The following is a 17,937-nucleotide window of genomic DNA, read 5'->3' as shown; positions in this document are numbered from 1 at the left end:
GTGTATGGTCTGTGGTGACTGTAACTATAAATTACATATAAATAATAATGCATACATTTGTGTGTTATGTTGTACACTTGGGCTTGTTCAGACCTGTTGTGGGAGAACAATAGCGCCCAATGGAGGTAGAAGGAGAACAGTTGTGCCCAGTGGAGGGTGGGGAGGACCAGCAAAGCCCAACAGTGGGTGGATGAGAACAATAATGCCCAGTTTTATGTAGATGATGTGTTGCAATATCCTCCTATTGTAAACTTCCCCAAACATTTAAATTACACTTTTGTATGTTCCAATTTTAGCAGTAAGAAAGTTTTTACAGTTGTATATAGGGTTCTTTTTGTAGGGGACATTATACAAAAAATCTGCATTACACTTTGCATGTGCCTATGTTTATAAGAAGATGACATTACAAAATTTCTGCCACCATTCATACTCCCCCTGTGTACATTAGAAGAAATTTCTGTCATTACTCTGAACCAGTACAAATTTCAATACACTTTGTGTGTGCCTATTTTTGTGCGGAAAAGTTGGTAGTTATACATTTTTATTCAGCTGATGAATGATAAAAGAACATTTCTTTCACCTTACTAAGTCTTCCCCCAAAAAATTGCATTACACTTTGTCTATGCTTTTTTTTTGTAGTAAGAATGTACAGTTGTACAGTGGAGTTTTTTTTGTAGTTTTCGTGGTATAAAAAGACATTTCTGACATAATTATGAACCTCCAAAGTTTTCTTGATGTAGAATCTATCAGTTGGGAGTTCTTTTGAGCCTCAGTTTTCATCAGATCTTAGTCTTGATGGTTTGAACTTTGGTCTACTAGGTTACCCATGGCAGCCTTCGGTCAAGTTACATTCTTGATCCTTCTAATATCCTTTATGTTCTGATTCCCTATAGTAAACATTAGAATTTCTAATGAGAATTAAAATTTCGGTAGTTGGAACCCCTTAGAACAGATCCTCAAGAGGGAGGTTAACATGACTGGAATCAATCTTGCGGTGCAATCTTTTTGTTTCCATTCCTTCCATTTAGCACCCATTTTTCCCATTTTACCTGGTCTGTTATTTCTTACCTATTTGCTTTCTAGTGATTTTCCCCATTACCATTTAACTAGCCTTTTTAGTTCCTGTATTTGGTCCTGCCTCTCATTTATTTTGTTTGCAGTACATTAGGCTTTTAATGCGTTTGGTTTGTTTGAAATTAACACACGTTAGCACATGATACAAACTGTGTGTTCATGTAAATTATCAAAATGCTGAGGTTTTAAAGGGAGCCTCAAAAATTATTTTTGTTACACCTTTATAGGAATGAATTGTACCTCATGTAATATACTTCAAAATATTACAATTTTGTTCTTTTAAATATGCTTTCGTTTACTGCTATTTCTTTCAGTTTTTTGTTTTACTATATAATAAAAAGTTACTTATTTGAGGCCTATGGTTAATAATAAAATGATTGTGCAGACATGTTTTACATGAATGTATTAAACCAACAAAATGTGTACAAATAAATATATATATATATAAAATTACAAAACATCCCAGTACAGTTGCTTGCTCTCTTTTTTTAAAAACCCATTGTGACATTTCCTTTTGTGTTATGGATGAAAGGAGCTGTATAAATAATAGCAGTTAAGGTCAACTGTTCGGACTCATCCATCATTTTCTTCACTCTCCATAATTATGGTTCCGCTGTCTTCTTTTAAAAGTTTTCCACCTGTTATGAGAGAAATTATTCAAAAAAAGTTCTGACTGAATATGTGAAAAATACCCTAAACAGTTTCAATGATAGACCATTTCACCACTTTAATTACTCTTTCTTAAGGTTGGTATCTATAGATCAGGACTTTCCAGCTGATGGCTTGTGAGCTGATCTTTGCATTATGCAGGATTGAGGTTTAAAACTAGTAAGTCAGCCCCAAAGATCATAGCTTTACATAAGATAAACAGAGCAGGCAGAAAGAAGCTGTCACAGGGACAGCCTGTGCAATTTACAGTACTGAGCTGTCATTTCAACAGCTCGGTTACTCAGCGTTCATTTATCAAAAAAAATATTGCTGTAATGATTTATTCATAGGTTGATATATGTAATTTTTTAAATACCATTTTAGCACCCTCTTAACACTGTATGTAACGCTTAGGTAAACAGGGCCACTAAGGGATGCTACGACAACAAGGTCCTCTACAGAGCCTCTAGTGGTGAGGATAATGTGCTGCTGGTTACCGCCAGGTTGCAGTCCTTGGGTACGCTAGTGTGGGTGGGAGGATACACGGTACAAAATCAAAAGGCAGAAGAATAAGGCTGAACAAAGGCTGGGGTCAAGGCAGGCAGCAAGCAAGAGAAGTCAGGTCTAAAGCCAGGGGTCAAATACAAGGGATTTAGGAATTAGACGCCAGTGTTACAGGGGCCACTGCAGACACAGGAGACACTGGAAACAACAGGAGACACAGGTGACATATGAATATCCACAGACAGATAGGAACACTGGAACAGCACAAGGGAATCGGCTGAAAACAACAGACTGGGCAACAAGGGGTTACCACCGGAGCTGGACAGAGGAAACACTGAATTAAACAACAGGTTACAGGAACTAGCTCAGAAGCTAGGGGCTCGGCACTAGTGGAGAAACGTTGCATGAACGAATGCTAAGTGCTGTGTCTGAGCTAGCTAAATAGCCAGGGATGATTAGGAGGCTATTTCCTGATTGGCCGGTGACAGGTTGAGCGAAACTGATAAAGCTCGGAAGTGTAGGCACGGCCAGAGTCAGAACTGGCCGCATACGGAGGAGAAAGGTGTCTGTGCTTTAGTGAGGAAGAGGTAAGTGTTTTTGTGTGATTTTAAAAAATATAATAAAGGTTTTTAAAAAAATGATTTGTATTGTGGAAATGTAAGTATTATATAAACCTATTGGTTCATAGAGACATATTCTTGCCATTAAAGTCCCCTATGCTTTGGTTGGTATAATTTGTAGCAATCTGTAGGATACCTCATGTTTGCTTTTATGTCTGTACAGGAATGATACCTAGTATGCTGTCCTGCTGCTGTATCCCATCTGCTTCAAGCTTCAATGTGTTTAGACATGCTCCTCTTCAAACATTCGCTATAATAAGTTGGTATTTGACATACTGTTTGCTTTCTATCAGTCCAAATAAATATGGCACTCCTTCTCTGATCCCTGGCATCAAAAAGACATTTGTGCACAGAAAACTGCCACTTACTAGATATTTTGTTTTTTTGGGGACCATTCTTTGTAAAATCCAGTGATGGCTGTATAAACAAAATCCCAGCACATGAGCAGCTTCCTAAATACTCAGACCAGCCCGACTGACACCAGCAACCATGCCACGTTCATGGTCACCTAAATCAGCTCTCTCCCCATTTTGATGCTTGCTTTGAACTATAGCTGGTGATTCTGACAATGTCTAAATGGCCAAACGCATTTAGTTGCTCCCATGTGATCGGCTGATTATGCTAGATATTTGCATTACCAAACAGTTGAACAGATGTACTTAAGAAGTGGCCAGTGACCTTATATAGTCAGGGCATTAGACTTTGAGCTCTGTTAGAGGAAGGAGAGTGATATTGGTTAGGGTACGCTGTAAAATGTACTACATAAAGATGACAGTAAGATAAAAGGAACTAAGATGCCATAAACTAAGTAGGCAGAAGCCAAGCGAACCCCACTGTGACTATTAAATCCTAGGCAGCTCCAACAAGCAAAGCTTCCACACCACCTAATAGTCTTCTAATATTCTTGTCTGTCATTTCCTGCACATTCTTGACCAAAGAGGCTGCCTATTGTAGTAATGGAAATATTGGAACTTTTCATATCAGAACAACCTGACATTGCAAAAAGGATAGAATATTTAGTATATATAATGCTAAAAAAGCTGTAAGAGACTGCAGATAGCCAGAATCAAAATGCTAGAGGAGATGGTCAGAGATCATTCATCACCAAACATACTATAGGAGTTGTTGACTTTGGACATGCTTCACTAGTCATAGATTGGAGAAACCAAATGTGCTTCATACTGCCTGCTTAAATATAATGTGTGGTATGTGATAGTCCTCCCGTTAGGATATATTATAAAAAAAGAAAAACAAATGGACAGCATAGTAAAAGTAAGGTGGTATGAAAGAAAGGAATCAAGCCACCACTTTAATCAAACAACCAATTTAAACACTGAACTCCAGTGTAAGATAAACACTGACTATGTTTCAATACAATACCTCTACCATACAATTACCAAAAGGGCTGGATGTGGGCACCAGGGCCCTAGGTTGGACAACATTTATTTTTTTTATTCTAGGGGCAGAGTATATTTAAAGGTGAAGTTCAAACATTAGGCAGTGTCAGTAAACCTAAAATACTTTGAAGGCAGCCAAGTCTGTTGTAACTGTCAGTGCGCCCCTTGTGTCTTCCCTTTTTCTTTTTATACTAAAAACATACATGTTTGTCTAGCTATAGGTTTACAGGTCTACTGGCAGGGTAGAATATACCATATGCTTTAGGCCTACTATATTGATTTTTATTACATCACAATTGCAAAATATTCAGCAGTTAACCACCTGAGCGTTACACTGAGGTCTAGATTTCTGTACCAAAAGTGATCCACTGTTTTTCATGAAAATTTTTTTTAAATGGTAGACCTGTAACTTACAGAAATATGTACGAACAGGGGTTCTAGTAGATAATATGAATATAAAAAATGTTTGAAACACACAATCATGTAAAAAAAAAATACTTTTAATAAAATTAAAGGAAATTAGGCGAAGATCAGCAAAGGTAAGATAAGACACAGTGTTACACACTAGCCATCCAGGGAATACCTGGCAATTTTTAAAACTTTGATTCTGTATTTATTGGGGGTTTGTTTTGAATTATTTTGTATTTGATTGGATACGGGAGTTTGTATCCAATCCAATACAAAATAAGAATTTGAATTTGCAAGTTATTTACTTTTATTTTATTTTTTTTTATTTTTTGTATTGGATTTGATACGCAAGTTTGTATCCAATCAAATACAAAATATAAATTTGAATTTCCAAGTTATTTACTTTTATTTTATTTATTTTTTTATTTTTTGTATTGGATTGGATACAGGAGTTTGTATTCAATCCAATACAAAATGACAGTTTGAATTTACCAATTATATACTTTGTAATTATTTGAATCATTTTGTATTGGATTCAATACAGGAGTTTGTATTGAATCCAATACAAAATGAATGAATGAGTTTCTATTTGAATTTCCCGCACACGTGCCGACGTCATCACGCACGCACAAGAAGCCGGCCGGCTGTTTTTTTCCTCTGCCGGACGGCTTCTTGTTTCAGAGATCACCCGGCGCTGGAACGAGAACGACGCTGGATGATCAGCGGGAGCAGGTAAGAAACCGGCCGGCATCTTGCGTTCCGCCGGCCGGCCAGCGGAGCACAAGATGCCGGCCGGCTTCTTACCTGGTCCCGCTGGTATACGAGAAGGCACCCGACGCTGGAAACGGAGACCAACGGACGACGATTGACGGAGGACGACGCTGGAACACGAACCCGACGCTGGATGAGCACAGGGGGACCGAGATTTTCCCTACATTAAAATCCCCACTTACCTGGGTAAGTGGGGATTTTAATGTACGGAAAATCTCGGGCTTAACGAAAAGAGCAACTTTTTTGAGCCCGTACGAAGGTCGGGCTTAACGGCAAGGAGGTTAAAACAGTGTATTTGATTGGTCTCTCAGATGGGAGTGCATGTTTTTAAATGTGGAGCCCAAGCGGCTAATTTCTGGGAATTCCTCGTTATTAAGCAATTTTGGAGGCAAATGGTACACTATATTTATAGATATTTACTGAAATATTTACCATTCACGCCAGAATGGATAGTTTTTTTTTAGTGGAATAAAGGGGCGTTCGGTTTACTAGAGGCACCAAACGATTAGCACTTTTTCTCTCAGCTATTGCTAAGAAAACTATTCTGCACTGCTGGTTAGAGTCCACTCCCCTAACGATGCGTCTCTTTATGACTAAACTACAAGACCTGTTTAAAATGGAATGGATGGAGGCTTCTTTCCACAAAGAATCTAAAACTCAAATTTATTTTTGAGACTTGGGAAAGTTTTTTTGACACATTAAATTTTTATCAAAACCAAAAACATGTTACAGTATTTACATGTACAAATACATGTACAACTGTTTCCGTCACACTACATGGTACCTCGAAAGAGAATTAACAAATGACCCGCCTATTGGTATGTAACTTCTAGTTCGGTCTATTTTACTGTAACACCATTAATGCAACAAGTATTGACCTATTTTAGCGTTTACCATAAAAACATGTGTAATGTTTACACTAGCGTTGCAAATGTTATATCGTCTATTTTGTTTTCTTTTATTGATCTTTGCTGGTTGTAAAATACAAAAGAAATGTCTGCGTGGTATTTTTATACTGTTAACCTTAATAAAAATATATTTAAAAAAAAAACTGTATTTGATTTCAACTCTGTATTATGTGATTGCCACTTAATTGTAAAGTTGCTTCTCCTTGTAATACAATTACATTTCCATAAAATGTGAAATAATAGTGTTTATCCAATCAAGGTGCCATTCACTGAAAATTACAGAATGAACTACAGTAGTTTGAACTACAGAGTATTCCTGTAATAAACCACCTAATGGTAGTCTTAAGAGCTTAGGTCTCAAACGGCACTTCAGAGTTTATTACTGTAACAAAGGAGTAATCAGGTATGTGATATACCCTCATTAGTATTAATTAAACTCATTTCCTGTTTTCTATCCATATAAATTGATTTTTTTAATGTTTGTTTTGTAATAGATTAATAACATGAAGGTAATTAGTAATGTCTTTTGGCATTTGCAAAAATACAAAATTTCACCCTGATAAAAATGGTACTAATAATGATTCCTTTAAAATAACAATATGAAAATCAGTTGGGGTTATCCTTTCGTTGTTTTTCGCAGTAACTACACATAATCTTCATTAAAAGGATTATTTATTCATAATACAAGTGTAAAATGTACAGAGACCTGTACAAAACATATTCCAGTTTCCAATGAATTTTTTGCCATATTCACCCAGCTAAGTGAATTATCTCTAAACGTCCCTATTAAATCAACCCCAATGTTTCAAATTCAACAATAATGTGTTATTCTCATAATTCCTCCATAGGTCTCATAGACTTCCTAATTCATATCTCTTAATCCTTTAAATATAAAAACTAATACCTAAGTCCCAAAACATTTTGCAATTTGTCTCCATTTTCATGAGATATGGAAGTAAAGGGAATATCCACAATGGGTTCCAAAAGCCTACCAGACAGGCTTAAGTAGAGGACTACTCCAGCAAGATGGGTAACAGAGAACAAGATCTACAACAGGGGCCCTCTACTTAACCATTGATAAATCCTCAGAGGCGAGGACCACACCCTATCCTAGTACACTTTTTGACTGGATATGAGGGATATTTTCTTGTAGTGGGCAAAGGTTATATTGGTACCACCAATTCTTTGAAAGCAGGATTAGCAGTCACCCAGAATAATCACATTTGAGCAGTAGATATTCAGTTATACCAAATACCTAACAGTTCTGGATTTAGGATAAACTTGTTGGCATTAAAAGTATTTTTTGTTATTTCAGTATATTGAAAAACAAAATGTATGCATTCTACATACTGTACCTGGGAGAAGTGGTGATATGTGAAGTGCAGGAGTGTCTTTTCTTCTAGGTTTCATCACATTTGGCTCTTTAATAGGAAGAGGGGAGATTCTAGTTGTTTGTTGTATCTCTATTTCATCAAACTTCTTTAAAAGTATTTCTGAAAAATCTAAAAAAACAAATATCATATACAGTGAATTAAAAAAAGTTTAAAATAGTGAATATACCACATTATTTATCTTCTGATGTCAGTAAGTCAAATGTAAAATGCACACCAAACCTATCATAATATGTGGACAAAGTTAAAAAACCCGTTTTTTATGATCCAATTTAGTCCAAAAATCGTAAGGTAAATACTTACATGGTAATGTAAAGAAAGCATAGCCAAGCCATAATTATTAATATTGTGTAATGCCCTGTAGTCAGGGGTACAACTAAAAATCATTGAGCCGTCTAGCAAAACTTTGAATGGGCTCCCCTCCTGTATCATTGTCTAGAATTGTCAAGGAGTCCACATAGGCCAAATGATGGGTGTGGCTGAAATGCCCTAACAGGGTACAGTTAAAAGAAAAAAAATAATAAAATAAAGTCATATATTTACTATATGTAGTATATGTAGTACCTCTGACCCCTGTCTTCCAAAACCCCTTAAACTCCGAAACCGCCCCCCCCCCCCATTTACCAGCCATTGCCTTCCCCCCAAGAAAGCACACTGACACCTGCTGGACTTAAAATAGCTGGCAAGCAGCCGTTTGTTAACAAAAATAACAAACCATTTTTTTAATAACAATAACAATAAATACCCATAAATATAACCTGCATGTTTAATGAACATATTTACATACTTTTGCATATCTATTTTACATGCAATTACCATAAAACAATTTCACTTAACATATACAACCTTCCTCAACCACTTATAACCGTATAACACCCGATTAAATAATCGTGCCCAATTGCACTATGTCCACCAACTAGCTCTAAACTTAACCAACCAGGTTGCAGGCAGTATAACATCCATTTTTTACCACACCGCTCCCTAGCTGCCCAGGACTTCCTCAGGGGCCCCACACCAAAACCCCCCTAAAAGGGCACCCTACCGTCGGGTTGCCCTTCTAAGATTACCATTAGGACTCTTACCCTCCTGAACCCCAACCGCCCCTCACTTTCTAACAGGGAGGGTGGGTGGGAAATTTCCTTTTTAGCAAAAACTGTCCCTTCACTTCTGACTAGCATCCTATTTAATCCTTCTGCTCTTCTCCCCCTTCATTTCTGACCCGACCCCTCTGTAACCCCACCCTCCACCCCTGCACTAAGCCAACTTAACCCTTTAATCACCTACAGGGGGCTGCCCTCCTACTCTATAATGCAGGCTCTACGCCTAGTTCCCTTGCTGCGGGCCTTACTTTAAAGTCAGCAGTATATAAAAACCAGTGTACAGTGCCCACTGTGATTCATTTCATCACTACCCTTTTATTATTTTAACCTATTTAAAACACCTATTTAACACTATTTATACCACTTTTTTACACATTACTTAGCTTTAGCTAGTTGTCCCACCCATATTTCCTTATGTATCTTCTTGTTTCTGATTCAGGGGTGGTCCCGACAGGCTCTATGGGTTCTGTTTAAGGCCACCTTCTTCATACTTGTATGGAAAAATGGGCAGCTGTCGTCTACCTCTCACATTTACTGCTTTTACATTTCAGTGTATACCTCCACACTTACAGTTTTCCCCAAATACATTCTTTTAGACCACAATAATGATCCCAGCAAAACATTTCTGGTTAACCTGCCCTATAATTTCTGCCTGGCTAATAATGGCTTGCTACAAATAGGAATCACCAAATTTAATTTTTATTTTCCTCAAAAAGTAGGAGAAAATTATGCAAAATGTAGCTATGTTGGTGAAATGCCTAAATTTTATGGAGAAAACCAAATTAGGTAGGTGGATTTTAAGGGTGCATTGGGCTTTAAATGGCTCCTGGGAGAAAATTTAGAATGTGGACGAGAGCAGGTAATGTTAGAATAAGGGGAAAGAGAAAGAATGAGAAGGATGAGGTCGGTAAAGAGGAGTTAGCAGTAAACTATCAGTTTTTACAGCCTCTGTTGTGTAGTTGTTGTAGAATTACAAACCTCAACATAAATAAACTCCCAGTTCTACAACAGCTTCTGATATCAATGATATGACAATACTGCCCATATCTGCTAATTGGCACTGACATCAAAGTCTCTCATTTGTCTCTCTCATTAAAACTTTGTCCCTAGATTTTTTTCAATTGTTGTTGCTGTACTGAATGTTCTGTTATGAGTAAAAAAAAGTTACTTCTTTTTTTAACGTAGCATATTTAGGAAGTATTATACTTCCAGTAGCAGTCACACCTGTTTCAAAGCCTTGTCCCAATATAAACAGGTCATGCCCATTACAGCCAGTCATTGTAGCCTAACAGGGGCACACATTGTCATCTTCTGCGTGGTACCAAAGAGCCTTGTCCAATTCAAAATTTTGGTATGCTTACATGGTCCACGTGGGACTGGTTTAAGGAATCACCTCAATTCAAAACGCACTGGCCGTAGGCACTATAATACTTAAGGGCAGAAACTACTCTAGCTTATAAGCATGTTTGACACAAGCGATTGTTCGGCTACTGGGCCGGTCAGGCCCCCTCTTACCCCCCTTGTTCCCCTAACCTTACCCTCTTTGTCCCTCTGGTTTTCCCTTCCTTTTTGGATAAACTGACCGGGAGCCTATTTTTGTAAAGGTCCTCGGTCACTAAGTTGCACGGTTTGCACTTGAACAATGACATGCCACCTGTTCTATATCACCACACATGTCGGGGTACCCCCCCAAAATATTTTTTCTATAATGTTGTGTGTTCTATGTAAACCTTGAGTTATGTATACGTATGTTAACTTGTTGTTATAACCAATAAAAGCGATTGAAACAAAATTTTGGTATGCTTTAAATTATTGTACAGAAAGAGAACCAGATCGTAGTTTTTTGATATACCTGGTACAAATGGTGGCTTGTGTAAGGCTGGAGTATCTTTTCTTCTAGGCTGTTTTTGATCCATTTCATTCTGCATTGTTGAAATTTGGCTGTTTTTTCCACTTCTTGATTTTTTCTGGAGATCACAGTTCCTTATCAGTTGTTCAGATAGGTTTTCTATAAGCAACAACAACAATGTGCTTAATATAAAGCTGTATACAGTGTATTTATAAATATGTGATGTCAGAAAAACTTTTAACTGTTCCTAATTACAAAGCTTTTGATAATACCCCAGTAGGATAACTCCCATGTTAATTTGTGATTCCCCCTATGTATCCTGGATGATATCCTTGTGTTTGGGGGTCTTATATCTATCACCATAGAGGGTAATCCTGGATCATTTGTTGATTTTGGAATGTGACACCGTGGAGACTATAGTATGCCATTTTAAAAATGTCACTTCTTTTACTATGCTACAATAAAATTTTGTTGATGTTATCATGTTTTTTTTCTCTATATGACTGAAAAATCCCACTACTTTGAACCAATTGGTTTGTGCACTTTTCTTGGATACCTTTTTGCTGTGTTATGTCTGTATCAGTCATCACTGGGTTCAATTTATAAAGTAGGGAATTAGACATTCCCTCAAACATTTCCTGGTCAGTCATCACTGGGTTCAATTTATAAAGTAGGGAATCTGACATTCCCTCAAACATTTCCTGGTGTGAATCTTCCAATCCAAGTGTTTCAAAAACAATAGCAGTCATCTCACCACGGAATTTTTTGAAGGAAAGTTAGGAAATCCCTTTATGTTGTTACATTTTATTCTTTAAACTAAATAGAAACATATTCAGCCCTAAAATGTCTTGGTTTTCAGAGGTAAACAAAGTGCTTTCCACTAGGAATGTGTGTATTCTGAAAAGCTTGCATGACAAATATCATATCATGTTAGCCGATAAAAAGTATCACAATATTTTCACTTTCTTGCTGCTATCTATGGCCAACATGGTACAATGCGTTACAATATTACTAGTGAAAACATTTAACTGCATTTCACATGTTGGCATATAACTCCAGTGGAGCATGTAATAATATGAACCATCACAGCAAGGAGTTAACAATGCCAGTCATTCAATTTGTGACCCCAGGAGGCGAAACAATATACTTTCCCTTCCCATCTGGCTAAATATCTGTTACCAGAAGGCATGTGATATCAGCTTTCTCAATTTTAGCAGGGTCAGTCATTATCCATGGCATTTGAGAGTGACTCTGAATGACTCATCATCATATCTAATGAATTATAAGACAAACTCCAATAATGGTATTTACCTAAAAGCTTACAGTGCTGTTCTCGTTTATCCAATATGTCTTCTGAGATATCCAGTGGCGGCACAAATTCTGTTGACATAATTGATTTCTTTCAGGAACTGTAAAAAGAAAACCCCCAATAAGGGTTACATATCCACCAACATGTATTTGTAATACAAGTTATAGAGTTAGCCTTTTAATTCTTATGTTTATAGGATATATAGAAAAGAATAGTAAATATGGTATGATAGCTGCACCATTTTTAAAGTAAAAATCCATTCAATAAATGGTGTTCCTCCAGAGTTTATTGGAGATTTTTATATTTTATTTCTTCAGTTTAGGTTGGCATTTGGTAAAATATTTAAATCAGAAAGCTGAACTTATGCATGTAGTTTGATTTTTAATAAACATTGCAGTATATCTATCTTTTAATGAGTATTTAAAGCAGTTTATTGAAATAACACAAGTACAATATTTAGTACAGTGACATATAAATAAAAAATGTAACCATTTTTAAATATTACAATTGAAAAAAAAACATATTCCACAGTATTATAACATTGTCTACATCATATTGTAGATATGGACTTGTTTATTCAATATCCATGAATAATTTATTTTATTCAATTGGCTGGATGTTACCCTCATAAGGATAAATAATAGAATAAGAAAGCATCATGCTTAAAAAAATCACTACATAACACCTAAAAATGTATCATTTAACTTTTTATCTAGAAACCTTATGGAAAAAAAGTTGCTGTTTAGTTATGAACGACAATTCAGTTCATTTTAATTATAATAATTGCAGGAATTAGGTTAGTGATTTTGCTGACAAAAGGACATAAGAGAGCTGCCCACTCTCATATCTGTCACACTTTTAACCCTCTACAAAAAAAGTCCATACCCATAATCAATGAATCAGACTTTCTATTATGTAGGAAAATCTATATGTAAGATACTTGGGAGTTGGAGTTTTAGTTATTTAAATTAAGGGAACCCACTTTAAAACTGTTCGAGGTGAAACTATGTCATGTAATCAGTTTAATTCACGTTAATTGTACCTATGTACAGTGAGGTTTAATTGCAGACAAAATAACACAGTAAGACACATTTATAAAGCAATACATGTGACATCTACCAAGAATTACCTGCATGTATATATCTTCTTGATATGTGTGTTTCAAATTACTGTAATTAAAGTGTGGTCTCCTAATAGAAAATAACTAGCAGGAAGGTGGGTGGTGAGCTTTTGCCATAATCGGCAAGTATGCACAGTATTATTGACAGTTTTGGCACTCTCTTTTCTTTTTCTTACTGCCTACAAACAATGGCAAGTTGAAGATGGCTGCTGACTCTTCCAGGGCTACTATGATCTTCTGCCAGTGGATGGCTACTGATGATTTAACTTTTGCATATGCAATGGAGTAACATTGTGTGCGGTATCCAGGTCTACTCTCCGCTTCTGAGAATAGAGCTAGTCCCTAGACTGCATGGTGCATGGACCAAAGAATGATCTTTGACCTTTAGCCAAAGAATGATAAAATTAAATATCAAAAGCAAACATAATCTTTGAAAAAGCTTTTAGGCAAATAAGACTATGTGTCTATTTTACCAAAAACCTCTACCTCCTGTTGAATTTTTTTGATGATTAATTTACTTCTGCTTTAAGAACTGATATGCCATGCTCCAAGATATATTTTTTTCTAATTTATTTAAATCATTGTTCATCATTTTTTTTTGTCAGTAGGATATCAAATATTAATTAATGTGTAAATTTAGTGTAAATAGTTTTTTTACAGGGCATTTCATATGGATATGTACATTTTGGATGTGTACATTTTGTAACTTATGTAAGTATTTCATTTACATACCCTCTTAAAATAGTAGCACCATTTTCAAATTATTTTAAAATATATAACCATTACATTTTGTGTACAGAATGCTTAGATTGTTTATTGTGTCTCTGATACCTATTTGCTCAGTATATGGCTAATAATTTTTTAAAAACTTTAGCTCTGCTCTGCTTTTATTATCAATACTTTTACTATATTGCCTTAAATATTCTTTATATAAAGCCCTATCTGGCATGGTAAATAGTAAGAAAAAATGTCCAAAGTGACAGAGTATTTTTTAATAAACAACCATTTATCATATGTTCAATTATTGATGTAGAAATAGACAGTTTTGAAAATGAAATGCAATTTCCCAATATATAAAAATAAAATATTGTAATATTGGTAAAATTAACATATTAGTAACAGTTGTAAAATAAACTAATAAAATGAAAACAGCAGGCAGAAAGAAGATGCAAGACTTTTGATCAAAGACATTGTACTTACAATAGTGCAGGGCTGCGTGGGAGCTTTGTGCAGGCTTTGTTGCTGGTCCAGCTGACAGAGCCTTCTGTTCTGCACTCCTTTTAAATGATTGGAACATAAGTTACTATGGAAACGTATTTGCCTTGGACCAAGCACAGAGCTCCAAAATGTATTTGTGGTCCCTCATACATAATCTTGTTAAGATCCTGACCTTATGTAAGCAAGTAAAACAACAACAAAAACAAAATCAAAAGATTAGTGACAGTAATGTTTGCATGATATTATGCAATGATTTCATACAAAGATGATGCAACCTTATTGATAATTACATGAATGGACTAGAACAGTGCATTTGATTTTCTTCATAACAGGACGTTCCTGATAATACAGGCCAGGATGTATATAAAACAACCTAATTCTTTTAAATATTTTTTATTATTTGAAAAAAATGACTAAGCCCAGTAACTAATTTCATCCTCATTGGTACTGCTGGTCTACAAAGGACTAAATCATTCTACTTTAAAAACATCAACTATAGGTTGACATTCAAAAATCCGGCAACCTCCGGACCTGAGGAGTGCCAGATATTCAAAAATCCCGTTTTTTTGAAGGTTATGTTTGCTTTTTATATTAAAAATGAAATAACACTAAATGAAAAGTAAATTAAATTTTATTGTTCACCAAGTAGATAAAACTTTACAGAATTTTAGTTCAACTAAACAAAATAGTGCCTCAGAATTGTAATCATTACTGTACCCTCGCCAGGATGATCATCTTCATGACTGACAGTAACAGCATCTTCAGCAACAGGAACGGCTTCAATTTGTGCAAGGAAAGACCTAACAGCTGATTCTGGAGTAAAGCAGTATGAAAACATAAACAGCCCCTCCAGAAAACAGTGTAAATTTGAAAATGCGTTCCGAAATCTATGCTGGAAACTGAAGGATCCGGATTATCGATGGCCAGATTTTTGAATGTCAACCTGTAGGAGGCATATTTATAACAGAGAGTTGAAATTGCTATGCGCCCATCATTATATTGTGCTGTCCCATTCAAAAAGCACATTGCCAAGCTTTACAAATGTGCAATGTTTTTTTTTTTTACCACTGCTAAATGTCACCACCGCTTTTAAAACCTCCAATTGTTCCATATACTGAATATGGTCTATTTCTTTAAACCATTCTCTCAAGGTGGTCATGTCAGAGGTTCACCAGTGTTGTGGAATGACTGCCCTAGCTGCCATCAGAAAAGACCCAGGGTGCATGGAAAAAAGTTGTGAGGACCACTTCATCCATTACTAGTATATATTTGGAGCACCTTTAACCAGAACAAACCAAAAAAGCACAACCAAGAGCCTCTAGGAATGAAGAAATAAGAGAAAATAACTGGCAATAATGAAACCCAGAATGGGCCCACCATGGTAGTAACAGGTTATTGAACAAAGGAGTGAGTGGCCCAGGAGCTGATAATAAAACCTGTGAGCGGATCAAGCGCCAAAATCTAACAGTGCTTTATTGATAGATGGCAGGGATGGGGGTCAAACTTTAGCAGATCTGTTGATCCAAAAGAGTGAGCGCAGATAAAGCGTTATAAATGGGCTCTTATGAGCTATCGTTTCCTATCCCTGTTTTGAAATCAATTGAGTCAGGATCGAGGCCTGGTAGTAGGTGGAGATGTCAGGTCTGTTGCACTCTGTCTGTCTGGAAAAGGTTTAGGAAGATGTTCATCTTAAAAAATGGTGTTCCAGCCAAACCAGGATAAAGGGAAGCTTGAGTATTTGACCAGCTCTTGTTGAACTTAATGGAATAAGGAAGATAAATTAGGTTTGTATAGTTTAAAAAGGTTCACAGGTAGGTGGATACCTAGTTATATGCATGAAGATGTGGACGTTTTTATTTAATTATAGTTATCTGTTTACCCATCCAGCCACATAGATTTTGTGGAGTATCCCTATTCAGTCAACTCCAGGGATGTCACAGAAGTGACAATAGATGATTAGACAAGCTACAATTTCTCAGGCAAGGAGAAATTCAATAGTTCGGATTTGTGGAGATTGACTTTAAAATACTACAGTGACTAAAGGTCTCAAATGTTTTGAGAATATAGAGGATGGAAATATGTGGTGAGGTGATATATATTAGGAAATAGTCTGCTAACAGGGCTAGTTTGTATTGACTATCACATTTATTCAAGCCACAAATGTCTGGGTGTTGTCGAATAGCTTTGGCCAGGTGTTCCATTAAAATGGCTGAAAGCATAGGGGAGAGTGGACAGCCTTATGTAGTTCCATTTTGTATTTGTGAGGGTATGACAGGGAGCCATTAACACAAACTCTTGCTGTAGGGTTTGGAGTAGAGCAGAAATCCTGGAATGTGGGGGCCTAATCCAATCTGTTCAAAGGGGTCTGCAGGAAAGACCAATTAGCACAATCAAAGGGTTTTTCTGCGTCAACCCAGAGTGGTGGGTAATAAGTATCGTTTTCTGAGTATTTTCATTTCCCTCTCTACCTGGGTTAAGGCCTACCTGGTCCTGATGAATGAGTGAGGGTAAATGAGCCTGTAAGTGATTAGCTAAGATTTTGGAGAGCAATTTAATGTCTTCATTGAGAAACGTTATTGGTTTATACAGGTAGTCCCAGGTTACATACGAGATAGGGATTGTAGGTTTGTTCTTAAGTTGAAATGGTATGTAAGTCGGAACATGTACATTATTTTAATGAATGCAATTAGGACAGATTCAACATATAATTAGGCAGAATGGTGTCAGTTACTGTATAAAATCCTCACTGTGAGTTTATCACAAAAAAAAAAAGTTTTTATTGAACCTAGACATTCATTAACTTCTGGAGCAAGCTGTGCTTTGATATGCAAAAAGAAACAACTGAAGAGTTAGTCTTGGTCATTACAAGAGGCTGCAGAAAAAGCCCATCCCCCTAAGATCACCCACAACCTCAGCTGTATTTAGCAAAAGACTTCTTCTGCAAGTCATGCATACTGCCCCCCTCCCTTCATGAAGCATTGGTTATGCACACAGCGAGAAGGGAAGCCCTGTTCGTATCTAGGAGGCGTCCATATGTCGGATGTCATTAACCTGGGGACTACCTGTAGTTGGAACATGGATGGTCTATTTCAGGTTTGGGAATAAGGGAGATATGGGCCTCTAGGCTTTGTTGGGGGAACCTGTAATTCTCGGAAATGGTAGAAAAAAAAAACATGTCATGAATGGTATAATGACACAAGGGGGATAAGCATGGCTTTTTTTTACCACAATGTGTAGCATTATTAAGTAATCCTCACACTAATTAATTTATATGCATCAGCTTTACTGCAAAAAAAATGATATCCAAGATAATGAGTGCTCTTTATTGTATTTCAGGATTTTCTTGTATTGTAGTTAAATAAAAAATAAATTTTAATAGTACTATATAAAATTATAGTTTTGTTATTTTAATTTAGCTGAATCTAAAGGGCAGAAATGTACAACATGCTGACCAGAAACTTGATGTGGATTTGAATCTCAGCCTAATCTGATGGGAAGGTGGCTGGTTGCAGTTTGCATAGATCCTTAAAAAGCAAAGCCACAGAATTAGAAATCAATAAGCACAAAAATGTGTTGAGAGATGGTAACAATTAGTGTAGAAAGCTGCTTTGTAAGCAGCA

General features: G+C 36.3%; 1 protein-coding gene across 1 annotated transcript; it reads right to left on the bottom strand.

The window, feature by feature from the left end:
• Nucleotides 1-1,421: 1,421 nt before the first annotated feature.
• PPP1R17 (protein phosphatase 1 regulatory subunit 17) lies at nt 1,422-14,364 on the bottom strand. Its single transcript, XM_072413341.1, has 5 exons — nt 14,300-14,364; nt 11,982-12,079; nt 10,674-10,829; nt 7,686-7,832; nt 1,422-1,712 (listed from the first exon to the last, which is right to left on the bottom strand). Exons 2-5 carry the CDS (start codon nt 12,058-12,060, stop codon nt 1,648-1,650), a joined length of 447 nt encoding a protein of 148 aa, XP_072269442.1. The 5' UTR covers nt 12,061-12,079; nt 14,300-14,364; the 3' UTR covers nt 1,422-1,647.
• Nucleotides 14,365-17,937: the final 3,573 nt, after the last annotated feature.

Source organism: Pyxicephalus adspersus, chromosome 5 (genome assembly GCF_032062135.1).
Source record: "Pyxicephalus adspersus chromosome 5, UCB_Pads_2.0, whole genome shotgun sequence".
Lineage (NCBI taxonomy): Eukaryota > Metazoa > Chordata > Amphibia > Anura > Pyxicephalidae > Pyxicephalus > Pyxicephalus adspersus.
The sequence above is the reverse complement of the archived record's forward strand: the minus strand, read 5'-3'. Positions and strand labels throughout refer to the sequence as shown.